Here is an 18,184-nt window from a genome sequence, read left to right as displayed (position 1 = left end):
AAATATATTCCCAGATAAAGGTTCCGCATGGCCATATCTTAAAATTTCATTATTAGTTTATTTAAAAACTAGACTCGAAAGGTTGAAAAATGATTGCTGTTTTTTTCCTTTTTGGCATTTTTTCAAGGTTATTAATAAAAAGGAAATATTACCATTTTAGGGGGTTCCTTTCGTGACGTATGATATACTGAGCAGCAATCAAAGAGTTCAGGAGATCAAGATAGTTCAATCCCTCTAACACTGGTTTATTTTTTTAAGGGATTAGACACACTCTATCAGTAATAATACACATGTAACAATGTATGTTACAATGTATAAAAAGGTCATTCATAAGGTTATTGAACTCTGTGCAAGTTGAGTCAAAATAACAGTAAAAATATGCATTTTTTATAAGGTCAAATAAAATGTAAAATGTTAAAGCGGGTCATAACTGATTTGAAATTTTTATTAATATATTTTAAGCAGTTTTTCTGATTGAATTTATTTCATTTTTTCCCACTATTTAGGAATTTTATCTTTTCCCAAGTTACTTAAAAAAAAGATATATTTACATTTCTCATCTGTTGACAGAATACATGAGTGCCTTGTTGGCCATTCATTTAACTTTTTTTCCCAAATGCTTTTATTGACAATAGTTGAGCACAATTTACAGACAAGCTCAAACAACAGGCGTACAAGAAATGCAAGCGAAGAAAGAAAAAGATAAATAGATAAACTAAATAAAAGCTAGTGATTTTCTAAAAGACCAATATTTTTAGATTCATTATAAATATTCACGGCAATCTTGGTTCTTACTTATTTTAGAAATAAAAAAAGTAATTCCAAAGACAAAAAACATTGGTGCGGATTTCAGAAATGTGCTTTTTTTTATTTATAATAAAAACATTACCAAGTTTTATCGTTGTGTTAATTGTCCTACTGTGCAAGTTGTTTTTGCTAATTATATCAAACAAAATGTTTGTCTGTACTGATATGTAGAGGCGGAAGTGGATTGGAGTGAACCATGTTGCGCACCTTTGGACTCTTTGACAGTAAGTTTTGCCCACAGTCGACGGTTTGGCTACACGCATACAGATGTCAGCAGAGTTTCTCAATCTGTCACATTTCTAGGTGGAGTGTATTCTGAGAAAGGAAAAATCTGGACACTGCTGCTGGGATATTTTTTCCATTCCCCCCTATTTTATATCCATTTTAATGAACTTCCGATGCATCTTTTTATAATATTGAGACGCAAAGTTATACTCATCCCGATATATCTTTAAGTGTTTTTTTAGCTTTACTTCAGCCTAGGCTTGGAACAACACCCATGCACTTGTGTCCAAAGTTACCATGCTAAACCCCGCTAGCCTCTGCTACTTAACGTAGCTATGCTTTGTGTAGGGCGGCTAAAAGAACCGTAGACTTAGAAGGAGCGCAGAGCTTGTTTGGGCGAAGAAGTTTGAGTATTTGTTAGAAATCCCGTTTATCTTAAATCGAAGCCGTCCATCTGTCAGACAGAGGAGATGGGACTACACCCGCTGGAATTTAGTGAGTCCTATCTGGACAGCCCGAGCTTCAGGGAGAAAATAAAGGCGCACGAAGCAGAGCTGGACAAAACCAACAGGTTTATCAAAGAGCTGTACAAAGATGGAAAGAACCTCATCAATGCGACCAAGCGTAAGTGTCCAAAAACACACACACACACGAGGTTTTATGCTTAGTCTAACAAACTGCTTTTGAACGAAGCAGGAAAGTGTCCAGAGTTGTTTCCTTAGATGCAGCCATTCATGCCAAACCGGATCGAGACTTGTCTTGTTTACTCTTTTACATAAATGTTGACACTTTTCAAACACGTTTTCTACCTCCTGAAAATATTGTTCTGAAAATGTTTGTCGCCAATACACACTTAAGCTGAGTCGAAACTATTAGATTCTGATCTCGTGGCTGTCCTTGTCTCAAAGCTCCCCCTTGCTTATAAAACGTGATCTGGAGTGGACTGCTATCAGTGTTTTTTTTTTTTTTTGTTTTTTTTTTGTTGCTATCAGCATCACCTTTTAAACACCTTAAATAATGAGAGAGAAGGAACTTGAACTCCCAACCAAGTCAGTTTTTGGACAAGGATGGATTTGTATGCTTGAGCTTTTCTGGTTTAAGAGCAAAAGTGTGTTTGTCTTTCTGGACACACACTCAGTCACACATGCTGTACTCCCTCTGTCATAAAATAAGGATGAGCAGACTCCGCCTTTGTCATACAAAGCTCTCTGCCATTATAACATAGGCTAAGCTCCGCCTCCATCACCAAAAAATGAGTCCTGCCTTTGACACACAAAGCTGGCTACGCTTCCGTTACATAAAGCAGATGCTGCCTATTTCACCAAATGCTAGCTCTGCATCCATCACAGCAAAGTAGAGTAGCTCCACCTATGTCACAAAAAGCTGGTTCCACCTCCATCACATGATATCGACTCCACCTTTGTCAAAAAAAACAACACAAAAAAATCTGGCTTGGCCTATGTCACACTCAGCAGGCTCCACCTCTGTCGGAAAAAAATCTGCCCTGCCACCATCAACCAATGTCTGCTACACCTCTGTCACAAAATCCGTCTCTGTCTCCACAAAATCCGTCTGTCTCCATCCCACTGGGTCAGGTCTACCGTTGGCACAAAATCTGTCTTTGCCTATGTCACACCGAGTAGGCTTCAACTCTGTTACAAAAAGCTGGCTCCGCCTTCTTGACACAAAGCTCAGTCTTTTACAACGTAAAAAATGTACTCTTCGTCTGTCAAACACAAAGACGGTTTGTCCACTCTCATAAAAAGCTGGCTCCATCTCCATCACACAAAGCCGGTTTAGCATACGTCACACACTCCGTCCAAGTCCAAAAAATGTGGCTATGTCTCTGTCACTCTCGGCCAGCTTATTTGAATGTGGGTAGGCTATATTGTCAAAGGGAGTACATTTAACCTTATTAAAAAGGTGAATTCCAGCACCACCCTGGCAGTCTGAAGACCCCCCGGGTGGTAAAAAGAAATGTTAGTATGTGTTTGCCTGGTGGGGTTGAGTGCAGTCGGTAGTCAGGTTACAGGTATGACTTTCATTTGGTCTCAAGGTAATCTAGCATTCCTTAAAGGAGTGTTAAACACACTGAGATCTTTGTTCACACTGACTTGATGATGTCAGGTGTCCCGGTGAGATACAGGATATCCTGAATTACCTTTAAGCTAAAAAAAGAAAGCCTTGTACAAATTATATAGAGTTATTATCTCATATTTACTTACACAAACGTTTATGGGATTTATTTTTTATTTATTTCCAAAAATGTTTGTGAGACAGCAGCTTCCTCTTAAAAATGATCAGATTTTTGTTCTGTATCAGTCAGTTATGCTCTATCAACCCTCAGCTTCATATCTGCACAGTTGACAACTCATGTTACTAAAATGGGCTGGATGTAATTTATTTAGATATTTGTGTTTAGGACTAAGCCATTTCTGTTGATAAACAGGTTTAGATCCTGTGTACACTTTCTAAGTTAGTTAAAGGTATTTTAGAAACATCTTGCAATATAAACACATTTTTTGATTCTAACATGTGAAATATGGAAACCCAAAAAGGATCACAGCAATGGAAAATAGGAAATGAAAAATGGCTTTCTACTTTTTGTGGGTTTTTTTAATTTAATAAAAGCTAATTGACATTTACAACATTGAAATTGCTCATTTTGATACCTAACTGGTTCTGACGGCATCAGAGTGTTGATTCCGGCCACCTTTCTCTTTCTGCCTATAATAGAAACAAGGTATAACTAAAAAAATGTAAACTTATTTATCCTTTTTTTTATCCAATGCAATGGATTTTGTCCAAATGTTTGTGGAACTTCACAAATATGCTTTCTTTTATGTTGCTAATATTCAAAAGGTGCCAATCTTGTTTCATTTCCACCACAGCTTTTTATTTTAAGTTTTACCAAAACGTCTTTGGGTAACAGCTGCGTAGGAGTTTCCGTACTCCACCTTGGTTATTTATTTTGAGCAGCCCAAACAAATCTGTTCTTCAACAAAATGTTCTTTAGTAAACACTGCTTTATTATCCAGACACAGTTTCATAAACATGTTGTAATTGTTTTGCATGTGTGTGTGTGCATGGGTGGTGAACTATGTGGGACTACAGCACTCATGACGATGAATTGGATTTGATGCACAGCTGTGTGTTGGTGTCAGGTGACCAACTCTGTCATTTTCTGGAGGATATGACATCCACGTCTTATGTTTCAAGACCTTATGTGACTCACTTGAAAGCATCTCCCCCTTTTCTGCTGCTGACGAGCATCATGCACGTTTAACATCACAAAGTCAATATGCAGGGAACGGCAAACTTCCTCTTGCTGGGACGATTTCAAAACCAGCTCAGCAGATTTAGGAAGGAACTAATGCACATTTTCTGCACGCATAAGATTTCTGATCCAAACCTACTAAGTTGAGAAACTTTCTCAAGTCTCAATCAAATCTGTGTGGTAAAAACATACTTTTATTTATTCGCCCTCATCGTTTTTGTTGGATGTTCAGTACAGTTGGAGGTTTATTTGAGTGGGGTAAGCTGCTCCACCTCAGTCTTTGGTGGGAGTGTGCCTGCTTTGAGATTGGTAGTTAAGCTTTGTGCTTACATAGAAACATACCTTTGGACGCAAATTACACTCTGTCACCCCCTGAAGATTGCAATGCCGTAGAAGAGACGCATATCAGAGTCTACTACAGCTCATACTGTCACTGACCAAACCGATGAGAAATACTAAAATAGTCCTCACTGTGAGGTCCTGAAGCGGACACAAATACAGCTGATGAAAATCTGGCTGTTAGCTGAAAAGGTGCCACTTTTCTGTAACATGATTTTTTTTTTTTTTTTTTGGGGGGGGGGGGGGGGTGTCTTGTACTGTATATCTGTGAGTGGAACTCATCAGGTGGCTGAATACTTTAACTCCAAGCAAGCGGTTGTATTATGCTATCAATATTGATGTTAGAAAGAAATGGATCATATTTAAATTCTAAAATTTTAGCTTTTGGATGTTTTGGTCTTTCCCAGGTCTTAAAACCCAACAAGGAGATCTTTAGATGGACATAAGACTGTTTAATTATTGAAAATCAACAATTTGATGATCTGGATCCTTTAGTTGGGTATGTTGAGAACATGACTTTAAAAAAAGGAATTGGGTATAGTTACTCACTACTTGATCCAAAAAGTGAATGAATCAGTAACTAAAGTGCTCTTTAGTTAAATCATCTGGAGTAGTATTTGCATTACTGCACAAAGACATTGCTTGGATTTTATTTTTTAGCGTTTTTTACAAGTCAGTTGAAATGGGCAAATTAGACAAGTACTTGTATACAACCTTCAATATTTATTACTTTGTATTTTGTTTAAAGCAAACTTTTTTTTTTTAAGTAACAGAGTGTGTTTAACTCTGTTGTCCAAATTCAATTCAACTTTATTTACATAGCCCGATATTACAACAGTTGTCTCAAAGGGGTTCATACGGGTAATTGTTTAATAAGCATGAAATAAGTCATAAAATTCAATAAGTAATAGCTAAACTAAACAGACTTAGCTAAACTGGGCATCTCTGACCCCCCTCCTTGGTAAGGAAAATCTCCTTAAAAAATAACGGATTCCAGGGGAAAAGAAAGAAGAAACCTCAGGGTTGTCCACATGAAGGAAGGATCCTCTTCCAGGACAGACAGGCGATGGGAAAAAATAGTCTGCCGGTAATGATCCTTCCACAGGTGCCCCCATCTCACTCAAAAAAAAACTTGATCTTAACAAATGACCCTAACAGTTACAGTTTTAAGTTTTAACAAAAGTTTTTTCTGTTGTTCTAAACACATTTGGGATTAAGGTTACGGTTAGGATAAGTTATATAATTTCCTTTTTCGGTCGATGGTGTCAGGCGTCATATTGTCTGCAGCCAGGTCCACGTTCTTGCCTTTGACATCAATGAAATGGCAGGTGTTGCTTATATTTCCATGTAGAAAAGATAAACTTTTTTAGCTGCTCTGGACTTGTCTTTTCTGTAGCTTCTTCCACTTGTTTGGTGTCCATGAGTAGGGCGTACGTAGCTCTGACTGGCTACCATGAAACATAACACTGACCTTACCCAATCAGAAACACTTGGCCTGTTGTTAACCCACCCAGCTTTCCTTGATGTCCCAGCATGCAAGTGGTGTGTTTGGTTTGCACAGTTTGTTTAATCAGTACAGGTGTTAAAAAAGTGAATAGAGTAATTTGGTGTTGAAAAAAATAGTCAAAAAATGACCACCAATTCCATCAACCCTACCACAAAGATTAGCACACGTCCTGTCACAGAGAGAGAAAAAAAATAGTCCGAAATGGAAAAATATCAAGTCTTTTGAGAATCTCTGCCTCATGGCAAGGTCATGTACTCAGAGGAACTACAGAAAAATCATGCCCGATTTTACAGACCATAGCATTTGACAAACAATGTTGGGCCTTTTGTTGAAGGATCTCCAAGGTTAATGAGTTCATTATGGACTCCTCTGCATGCCAAGTGGGCATTGTGGGGTCTAAGGTGAAGTCATCTCTGTCTCACAGCTAACACTTTGATTGAAGCAGGGTCATGTGACAGGGGACAATATCCACAAGCACACAACAGCAGAGCGGTACAGGGCTTGTTGCATCACCCAGGGGCAAATTGTGACTTGTTTTTCCATGACTCTTTTTGACATCCAAACCTGCTGAAGGCGCTTCACGCTTTGAAATTTCCTTGGGGGCTCCAATGATTGTGACCAAAATTTTGACGTTTGCCCCTCTAGTAAGATATAACGCTGTTTACATATTTTTAAAGGTATGTTTAAACACAGCCAGAGAGTTTAATGGGTTACACATAAGCAAGTAACAGTGTGGTAAATCCACTCTCACAGAGCAAGTCAGCTTTCTTCTGACTCTCGATATGTGGACGTTGCTCTTATTAAACTGCCACATTTCTGCCTCCTCTCATAACAGATCGTATAAAATACCTCTTTTCTCACTCATCAGTTTGAACCTTTGAGCTCAATCTTGCTTTAGTACATGGTCTTCAGTGATTAGAGTTATGCTGGGATCTGGTTTTAGGAAACTAACCAATGCAAGTCGCTCAATCTTACATTAAAACTGGTGGTTTTGCGGCCTTTTAACCACATTTCTATAAGACAAATCTTTCACTTTAGGTTTGACCTCAGAGTGGTCTGGTATGGGGTCAGGTTCCAGCACAGTCATTGTCTTCTCTCAGGCCGTCATCAATTCCCTCTGCTGGGACAGCTGGGAGGATGTCCCACTACACGGAAAGTCCTTGGATCTGAGAGGAAACATTCAAGCGGGGCCCGGGGCCTCCGAGCCATGACATGGAAGTGTCCACTGGTGGAGGAACAGGCAGATGTGCTTCTGTTTAATAGCCCCCACCATACACACAGGAACTGTGTCCTGTCTATGCTCCCTCAAACACATGTCATTGGTGTCTTTACTTCTTTATTTTTTTTATCTGATAAGCTTGCTAACTAGATTGCAGGAGCTCTTGTTTTCATGGATTATTGTTAATGGTTTGATTTCAGTTTCAGCTGCAATAATTTGAAAAATGAATTCAGGTGAAGTTGCAGAAGCTACTTTTGTTCTCCATTGTTACCTTATTTATTAAATCAGCCACAAAATGACTTGAGGAGTTTTTTTCCCCCCCTATTCTCATATTTCTCAGACATCCACGATGAAAGGTCTGTGTCCTGGGCAGACGAGCTTAACGGTGTTCCTGCCATGCTGCACTTGACTCACCGCTGCTCCCTGTAATCACATTACTTGTTCTGCCAAAGAGCCACATCACAATCTTTTATTAAAATTGCATTAGCACAAGACATGAACTCATGTGGGAGGAACGCTTTTTTTTTTTTTGCTTTATCAGTCCCTGCAGACAGAGGTCAGCTGAAAAAGTGTGTTGCCTTGAAATCACTTGGAGCTCCTTTTTTCCTTTTGGATACAAACTCTTCTCCATTGCATTTCATTAGGAATTTTAATGCATAAGATGCTTGACACAATGATGCTGTGAAACTCGTGTGATCCTGGCTTTAAGACCGGATGCTGCCCCGCATAGCCTCACCCCGCACGCTTGTTTTGAAGATCAGGAAGTCATGGGTGAAGTAATGCGTGTATTGTGGGTAGGGAACACAGAGGTTAGAGAGGGGGGGGGAGTGTGGTGGGAAGAACTGGGTGAGCTGGCTTTGTCAGGGGCAAAGGTTGGAGGCAAGTGGAGCAGAAATTCAGCCTGGAAAAGATGGGAGAGTGAAACAGGAAGTTCTGTGGAAGGACATAGAAGACCTGGAATCAGGGAAGCTCTGATCTGATGAGACTGGACAAATCATAACAAACAACCCCCCTCATATATATGAGCCAGCATATACACAGTGGAGCTCTTTTGCAGTGCCCTTTGACACTAACGTACAGTTATTGTTTTGCTTTGGAAAGCCTTTGTTGGAGCATCCAGAACATGGCGTGGTTTGTTGTGCGCCTTTCACTGCAGAGTCAGGAAGAGAAAGTGCATGGAACTTAGGGTCACTATCATAGAGTCATGTGTTTTTGTCCTTCATTTCAATTCCTCTTTTGTTTTGACTGTGTTCAATTTAAATTGTGGGTTTCCATTTGAATAATTTAAGAGTCATAAGTAGATTGAAGGTAATATCTAGGTTTCTATCTTACAATTAGCTTGACTAGTGATGCATTTATTTAAAAACCCACTGCAATCATTTTTTTTATCTATTTTAAAATTGTTTCCAGTTGTCTTTTAATTATAATTGTCATTTTTAGCAAAAATAAAAAAAACCTGTGTCGTTTTCTTTCTGCAGAAAGACAATAGTTCATTCGAAATGTACGTCTAAGTTGTGGGGGGGACTGTTGGCGCTCCCCCATTTCCTGTCCATCTATTTATTAGCTGTTCTGCTATAGCTTACAGCCCCTTACACACCCGCAACCTAACATTACTGGTGTAACAAAATATGGCTAGCATTATTGGAGCTATCTAGGTGGACAGTTTTGAGCTAGATGCCATGAATAAAGAAATACTCCAAAATACAGCTTCAGAAAAAGGCTACCAGAACATGTTAAAAACACCAAAAAACACAATTATCCTCAGAGTGGGTCTGTAAAACACAGCTAAAGCAAAGTTGACCCATTTTCTATGTGTCCTCCTGTAAAGCAACCTTGCCTTTTAACATTAGCCTGATATAGGTTGGGGTCTACATGACTCATGCTAAGAAGCCCGCACACATGGGGCCTCTGCCGTTCTTCAAAGAAACTAGCAAAGATTGACATTTCCCAGGTTTGCTGTGAAATGCCTTGCTTTAAAAGGCAAAAATAAAAGCGAAGCCATTTTTTCCTCTATTGCCTTGGAATCTTGTGTGTTCTAGTGTGTGCGGTATTTTTAATCTTGTGATAGCAGAGGGCAGCTATCGCTGCAATCAGTTATGTAAATCTCTCTTCTGACAAGACACCATCACTACTTTCTTCCTCCTTTTTGTTTAGAGGCTTTATGTTTACGATTATGTTTTTTGGGCTTTATGGGCTTTATGTTGATTTTCACAGCAAAACAAGAAATGCAGTGTTCATGAAGTCTCTTATCAACAGTCAGTAAAAGCTGCACAAAGGGATGTGGATTGATGGCTGCAGAGGAAGGCGTGTTCTTACAGTACATATTCATTTAAGTGTGCCTGTCTGATAAAAAAGACATGTCTGTTTAATATACTCATAAGTTGTTATGTTAAAATGCCAAAAGAACCATGTTTCTTTTCTTTTTTATGAGGTTCCTTGCTTTATCTCGTATCAGGAGATCAGTGCATTCCAATGTCAATGAATACAGTCTCCGAAAGGTCAGACAGGTTTTAATATAATAATTTGTTTCAACATAAAACAATATTTTCAGAAAAATTAACAAAGCGTGCAGGAAGTCTGAATACCACGTGGTTTGCGTTTTTTTCTGCCTAGAGTAGCTCGATTCTAGACTGCCTTGATCTCATACAGGATACAATGAGGTGTTTACACTTTCAGGTTTGCTGAGGACCTACTGTAATGTTGCCAAAACATGCATTTATTTATAGATCAGCAGCTCGGTTTTCCAACCTACTTTCAGATGTTTTAGGCTCACTAACTGCAGCTGGTCTCTCACTAAGTCAAATGAATTATTTAGTTACGCAATTTAAAGACCCACTGCAATGAAAATCGTTTTACATGTTCTTGTAGCACTTTTCTCACAATGGAGGACATGTGCAAGGGAAATTCTGCTTAAAATGGCATTTCTGAGTATTTCTTTATTAAAATCGTGAATCAGAAGCAGATTAAAAAAATCTGGCTCAAAACTGTACAGCTGGATAGCCCCAATATTGATCGCCATTTTTGTTGCACCAGTATTGTTAGGTTGGGGTTGTGATGGGCTGTAAGCTAGTGGGAGAGAGGGTAAACAATGGGATGATAGGTAATGAGGGCAGGCTTACTCTGCGCCAACAGTCCCGCCCAGAACTCGGAAGCAAATTTCTAGTAAAATACTTACGGCTAATAATACGGCTTTGCAGAAATATGTCCTAAAAAATAAATAATTTTTAAATTTTGCCTAGAAATGGCATAGTCATAGTTACAAGACCACTGGAAACGCTTTTAAAATAGATCAAAAGATGATCAGGTCGGACTTTAATAACGCAGGTCTTTAGCAGACCTAATGTATTAGTTTAAATTAGGAAAAACTTTATTACACCATTATCCATTCACCTGTAATATTAAAAAGGCAAGATAATACGTATCTTTTGCTTCTGGTAGGAGAAAAACAGGCTAAGATAGTGAAGTAAGTTTAATTTAAAACGTTCATACTCATTTTGTGTTGTAGGCCCTAAAAACAGACTGTCTTTGTTAGACTTTTAAAATGATGTTGGCAAAAAAGCTTGGTCCTTTTCAAACACACTCTGGGGAAACCAAGACGAAAAGGAAAATGGAGAATGGCAAAAAAGCATTTGGGATCTGAGCTCAATCAAAATATAAGAGAAGAAAAAGTTGGGTGCATCCCGGACGGGTTGCCCCTTCGTTAAAGTGTTTTGCAGAGGCAAACATGGCAAACAACCCTGCAATCTTCCATTCATTCAGCTTTCAGTTTCAAAATCAGTGATGACAGGATTCATATCTTTGGCTGTCAGTATGATAAAAAAAAAGCACCGTAAAACCTTGTGTTTATACTGAAACCAAAAATGATGTTGCACAACTTCTTATTAGTTTCCTGTAACTTTGGGACGATATACATTTGAGTTTCTTAAAGAGTGATCATTAATCAGCTTCACATTGTTTAAAGAGAACAACTGAGGCAGAAGCGATGCCCTTTGCCTCTCCTCTCACATGCTCGGACTTTGAGCTGTAGATTTAATCCTTCAAAAGTATGAACACACGACCTAAACATCCTGCGGTGCTGGGTACTTTTGGATTTATAATGATTGATAATAACATGAAAGAAGCAAAACTGCTCAGATAAACAAATGTATGGAATTAATTTGTCATTGCTGAAAAACTTTATTGCAGACCATACAATAAAATAATAAATATAAAGCTAACTAAAATCAATTTCTGTGCTATTCCTGTAGATTTTGAAACAATTATTTCTGCCAATTCTAATCCTCTTGGTTTGCAGATATTTATTATATAATATGAATATATTCAGAGTTTAAAATACACAAATCTCTATTGGTACTAGTCATTGTCAAATTAAATCCATATACGGTACTCAGATGTACTTTGTACTATTTTTTACCAACTTGTTTGAAAAAGGTCAAATATTTTGCTTTGCAAAAGTAGATATTTTTAGTTTTTAGTTTGTCTAAGTGGAAAATAGTTTGCCTGCTATTCTTTTGCACCTGACTTGCACATTCATAACTGCATATACATGCTCTCTATTTTAACATAAAATAATAACATAAACCTGTGGTCTTTATCATAGTGATAGGCTGGGTGTGACCCTCACCAGGATGTAGCTAAATGTCAGCAAACAGTATTCAGGTTCAGTTAAATTTGTCAGACCCAGTTTTTAAGAGTCTTATTTATAGCTTTTATAAATTATGCCTTTTGCACAAGGATTTTTTTTCCAAATTTTTATTTTTTTCAGAAATTGAACTGTAATTACTCCATGTCTAGTTTAGATGATGTGTACTTTTAGCAGAACCGGGAGCTCCTCTTTTTGTAATTATCATCTTCAGAATTTGCAGTTTAAAAAAAAACAAATTGTTGTAACAATTTTCTCTTTTGAAAATGTCCTTTCAGAGCTCGGCATGGCACAGCGAAAGTTTGCCCAGTGCCTTGGAGAGTTTCAGTTTGAGTATATTGGAGACGCAAAGACAGATGATGAAAGATGCATCGGTAAGTCTGGGTTGTTTTTTTTTTTTTTAACTAAACCACTGGTTTGGTTGAATCCACTCAGAGATGCACTTCAGATGTATGTTTACTGTTTCTGCTTCAGCAGACTATTAAGAACAGTTATTGGCGTGAGTGTGTAACCTATAATTATACGACACCAGTTTGCATCCGGAAAAGTGAGTCATTTAAAAAGTTCTTCTGCTTTTTTTGTGTCTTTTTTTTAATCTTCAGATGAATCTGTGCAAGAGTTCTCTTCATTTCTCAAAAACCTGGAGGACCAAAGGGAGCTGATGGTAGGAGGAAGAACCTGTCAGAATCTGCACACAAAGCAAAGACAACAGTTGTGTGTGTCGAACCGACACAAAAAATGAGCAGGAATAATTCATCCTTATCCCCATGCGTCCACATATTGCGGTCACAAAACAAAAGATTTTGCATTAGAACTTGTGCTTCAATGCAAGCGATTATTTCTCTTTGTAGGAAGCTCGACTCAAAACTAGAGCTTTCTACCTTTCTACACACTTTTAAAATGTAAACAATCCCCCCAGTATGGACAGTGAATCAGACAGGAAATAAAAATGATGTGTATCTATCATATCAATATTCCTGTGCCTAAATGCATCTCTCCCTTTGCGTTTCATTCACCCCCTCGGTTGAAACATTGTGGTGTGGGTGTATTTCCGAAAAGCTCCCACCTGTTGCTGCCTGTATTTGGTGCTGGCATCTGTCTGGCTCTGTCATCCTCCACAAATCCAGACACACACTCATAATATATTTAACTCTAATAGAACCATGCAGACACAGAAGCCAGTAGACAGGACACAGTCATTCTCTGGTTTAGTTTTGCATATTGCCTCATGCTGCGATTAAGTAAGGGTTGGATTACATGCTTAGGGGTGACTTCAAAACAAAAAAAGAGGTATGTGTGCAGACTATTACATCAATATAGTAAACTGCAACCAAAAGTAGTCTAAGCATAGCAATATAACTGTTATCTTAAAGCTACTTTCTGGCTCAGACAGCAGTAAACGCTTGTCATTTGAAACTTTCTACTTCAGTGCAAGACGGTTCAAAGGCACACCTCTAAAGATGGTGGATAAAAAGCCGTCCTCTGTGAGCAGTTTCTGCAAGTTAAAATGAGAACTCACCACTTGAGGCAGAGATTATGCTGCGCCAGGCCCAGTTCACTACAGTAACCACTGCTCAGCACAGTGTGATGACATCATGCACAAAGCACAAAGCAAGCACAGGCGTGTTCGGACCTGAGCAGAGCTGGAGCACCAGAGGAAAATGCACACAGACCTCGCAACCTAGTTTAAAAAGATACAAGTGGAGCCAATAGGAAATGGCTGATCACTGTTTTCGGAATAGCTTTAAAAAGCAGCGTATCAACGCTTTTTAGAATGATTCATTTAAACTGCAAATACATTTTCATGTTTTTTTTTTCTGTTTTGCATGAACACTAATGAAAACAGGACTGTTTTTTTAATGGTTTACATTATCCTGTAATTATAAAAAAAATGGAAGAGAGATTTTTATAAAAAATGATGGTTGACATGTAAAGTTTCCTCAACCAAAATGCATTCAATAATTTTTCAGAAGAATTTAATCTACTTTATTATTGAATAGAGAAATAGATACATTTGAAACTTGTAAAAATGCTTTTTTCCCACCTGTCAACATTTACCAATGTATGCAACAGCCAGAATTTGCTTACACAAAATAATGTAATACTCAGATCAGCCTTTAAATAGCAGTGGATTTTCACATTTGATGACAATAATGATAACCTATTATTTTAGGGACCAATATAAGTAATGCAGGGTTCTGTTCTCTCCTTAGATGAGAAACATCACAGAAACATTAATGAAACCCCTGGAAAAGTTCAGGAAAGATCAGCTTGGAGCAGTCAGGGTAATGTATGACAGTCTGTAGACGTTTCTCAATCTTTTCTTGCTCTTTGTGGATCTTTTGTTATTTATTCTGCTCCGCTTTTCTTCCAAAAATGTCAGTGCGTAAAATTGTACTATTTAAATCACAAGACATGCATTATTTTAGCTTTTTTCCCCCTTTTTACATCCAACTGTTTTGTCTTTTCCATTCTTTAAATTGTGTTTTTTTTTCAGGCGGAGAGAAAGAAATATGAAAAGGAAACGGAGAAGTACTACAGCTCTCTGGAAAAGCTTCTGAACATGTCGGCAAAGAAGAAAGAACCACAACTACAAGAGGTATCTATCGTCCCTGAGATGCAACCTGCTAAATACCTTTCAATTTTTATGAAAGACTGGGTAAAAGCGCATGTTGCCAGCATGCCTTGCAAACACATGTTTGCCCATCTTGCTTGAAAAACAAACAAGGATGTTCTTCACCACAACTGCTTAGGCCCTCTTTGTGGTAGAGCTTTGCTTTGTACCTTGCAGAGCAGATTCTTGCAGTCTCGTCTGCAGTCGCGTCTACGAATTGTGATGATTTCCTAAAAGGAAGTGGTCCTCGTCTTTGATGTGCATGTTGTGAAAGCGTGTTGTGCAGGCCCACCAGTGAGGTGTAAACTTCAGTTCAGGCTCCTGACTATTCTCTGAATCTTGTGACGCTGGAGTCCGCTGTTCTGAGCTTTGTCACACGCGGCCAAACAGACCCGGAGAGATTCATTCACAGCCACGAGTCATGAACTGCTGTTACATCAACTCTCTGAACAGTGACTATATTATGAGCGCCAGTGTGGGAACTTTCATCTTACTTTGTTTACAGGAAAAACATTTGATCAAAATAATAAAGGGCACCTAATCCCGAGAATAACTATCTTTAAACATGATTGATCTTTGTACAAGTCAAAGATCGGTTTCTGGCAAACTGTCAGTTTCTCTTCCTGTTGTTCCCGCTACTCTCTTTTACTGTGTTCAAATTCCACCCTAATCCCTTATTACAAAAAATCTATATAGTGCCGGACTAAATAGTGGCCTGGATTTTAAAAGCAATTCGGCCTGCATGCTCACTACTTTTTTTTTAAACGTCGACGTTATTGATTTCACGAAGTTAAAATCTAATTAAAATTAGTGTTTTATTTATTCATTTATGAATCCACTGTCTTCTGACGATACTAACGTCGGCGGCAAATAATTTTGAATAAATGTTTTGGACAAAAATTGTTCAGACGCAGTGCATTGTGGTCTATATTCACCAATCTAGTGAGCATTGATGCACACTGGTTTCTCGCAGAGATTTCTTGGAAATTTCTGGGGTCACTTTTGGAATTGCAGTGTCGGACAGCACTACAAAATGGCGAACGCGCTATATAGTGCACTGTAGTGAGTAGTGAAGGAATTCGGACACAGCTTTCGCCTTTTTATCTACATGTGATGGAAAAAAAGACGCCCGATTACAAACTAGCTTCCACCAAGTCGGGTTATTTCAAGGGTTTGAAGGTGAACCACAGTGAGAGATTTGTGTTGTGTGCATTAAACTCATTATAACCCATTATTTTCACAGCATTTCAAACAATACCTGAATAAATTAATATGACACACTTTATTGAAACACAAAGACCAATAAGGTTTGAAAGACCCCAAATGGAGGTTTTTATGTTTGAAGGTGTTATGTCAAAGACATTTTGTTTCTGTGACTTCAAGTAAAAAGTGCCAGTAAGCAAAAAATAAAAAAAGTTCATTTGTTAAAAAGCATTTTAATTATACTTTTAATGCCAATTGAATCATTTTAGATAACAGAAATGAACTGTACTGTATCGCCACCAGTTAACTGAATATTTTATGTATCCAGCCAGTGTTCTATGCAGCTTACAGCAAAATTAAAGTCACTTCAGATTTCTGACCCACTAGTTGTTGCATTTTTGCATCTTTGGTGGGGTCCTTGTTATTTATGTGGATGTTTTATGTCCTAGAACTTTGAAGGGAGGTTTTTCGTAGTCCGCTTTGATAAAGTTGGATTGTGTCTATTTGCTGGTGCACATCTCCCTTTTTTAAACCTTACTGTGAGTCTGTCAAATAAACTCATTCAGACAGCATTTACCTTGATGAGTTATCTTAAAACAATCAATCAAAAAACGTTTTAAAACAATTTTATATCTTTCATTCTAACATCTGACATCATGAACGTTTTTAGAAAGGCTGTCTTTATGGGTAATTATTAAGTACGGAGATCTTAGGACCCACAAGAACGGGATACCTCAATCCTGGTTCTCGAGATCAACCAGCTTGCTTGTTTTATAGCAATCCCTTCTGTATTAAGTGCTGAAGACCTCCAGTGTAAAAGCTGTCTGCCAAACCACCTGTGCGAATCAGTGAAAGCTGACCTAACGGGATAAGCCGAAAGGTGAACAACAACCTGAATCAGATGTGTTTAGTCAGTCAGAACTTGAATCACGTCATCCAGATCATCAGCGGCAAATGAAAGCATGAAAGAGCGGCAGAGTTCAAGGACGGCCCTGAACTGGAATATTCGTTCCTAGACTTGGAGTTGCAACTCCCATCATCTGATTGTTTCTACCGGTCAACCTTCACAGGCTGAGCTGTAAAGACAAAGTACCTTGATTTCTCCATTTCTTGAAATAACTCAATTATTATTGATTATAAGCAGAACAGGGGACTCGACTCTGTGTTTCTCCCTGCACACCTCCTGTTTCTGGAAAGAACAGAAAAAAGTTCAAGTCCACACTCTGCAGACAATTATAGGGCGTGCCAGAGGTGGATAACTCTGGCAGAAGTGGTGTGGGAAGAATCCCCTCGTCAGCCATCAGCAGCTGGGAGCAGTCACGACCCTCATCTTGGTGGATGATTGTCAGAAGTAGAGCTAAGCCATGTGCTGATGCCTGGACCTACATCTGTACCATGGAAAGTCAACACAGGACTCCTTCATTGCACTTTTCTTGCATAACTTTTGGTGCTATCATTTTCAGTTTAAATCAAAAGGGATTTAATGTTGAATTAAAAATAATCCCAGATTGAAGTGATGCTATACCAAGAAAAACCTGCAGCTTTCCATGCTGAAGTATACTAGACTGTTTCCACTTATCCATCAGAGGCTATAATTATCTTGGTTTGTTTCTTCCACCTCCAGGCAGACATCCAGGTGGAAACTATGAGGCAGCACTTTCAAGAAGAGTCTCTAGACTACGTGTGCAAGTTACAGGAGATCCAAGAACGAAAGAAGTTTGAATGTGTGGAACCTGTAAGTGACATGAACGTCCTCCAAAAAATATGCTGTCTGTCTTAGGCCATCATCAATGAATCCCTATGATCATCGTACTAAATAACATCTTTCAAAATGTGCCTTAGAAATCTACTAGGGAAATATTTAGGATATTTGCACGAAAAAGATGTTTTCAGAAAAGGTTATGCTGGTGTAGAAAGTTTTCTGAATGTTTTTGAGTTTTAGGACATCGTTTTTGTACTTTTGCTTATTCTTGGAGCATCGTTGTGTTTCAGAAAAGATAAAAGGATAGTTCCTGCTCGAAGAGATTACATCTCCCGTTGTAAATGTCACTAGTCGCTGTTTGCTGGTTGGAGATGGTGAAGCTGTTCTGCTGGACTTAAACATCTCTATCTCTGATCTCTTGTAGATCCTGGCCTTCTTTCAGACAGTCTTCACTTTTTACCATCAAGGCTACGAACTCGCCAAGGACTTTGAATATTACAAAAGATCACTACAGATCAGTATTCAGAATGTAAGAGGTGTTCATGTTCTCTCACTATAAAAAAACACAGATTTATAAAAGGTGTTTTTCTTTAAAAAAATAAAGAAATAATTTTAAAAAGCTGCTGAAAAAAGCCTTTTTATTGCTCTT

At 38.3% G+C, this 18,184-nt stretch overlaps 1 protein-coding gene across 1 annotated transcript in view; it reads left to right on the top strand.

Annotated features, from left to right (window-relative positions):
* Window positions 1-1,044: 1,044 nt before the first annotated feature.
* LOC101174324 (rho GTPase-activating protein 10) overlaps window positions 1,045-18,184 on the top strand; it is a 48,977-nt gene continuing 31,837 nt past the window's right edge. The window contains exons 1-7 of the mRNA XM_023957652.2: window positions 1,045-1,656; window positions 12,295-12,390; window positions 12,619-12,680; window positions 14,230-14,301; window positions 14,514-14,615; window positions 17,458-17,568; window positions 17,960-18,064. Coding sequence (XP_023813420.2) covers window positions 1,503-1,656; window positions 12,295-12,390; window positions 12,619-12,680; window positions 14,230-14,301; window positions 14,514-14,615; window positions 17,458-17,568; window positions 17,960-18,064 — 702 coding nt within the window. The 5' untranslated portion in view covers window positions 1,045-1,502. The remainder of the gene's footprint in view (window positions 1,657-12,294; window positions 12,391-12,618; window positions 12,681-14,229; window positions 14,302-14,513; window positions 14,616-17,457; window positions 17,569-17,959; window positions 18,065-18,184) is intronic.

Source organism: Oryzias latipes (assembly GCF_053564925.1).
Source record: "Oryzias latipes strain Hd-rR chromosome 1 unlocalized genomic scaffold, Olatipes_Hd-rR_3.1 chr1_Y".
Taxonomy (NCBI): domain Eukaryota; kingdom Metazoa; phylum Chordata; class Actinopteri; order Beloniformes; family Adrianichthyidae; genus Oryzias; species Oryzias latipes.
Note: the sequence above shows the minus strand (reverse complement) of the source record. Positions and strands in the feature narration are given on the sequence as shown.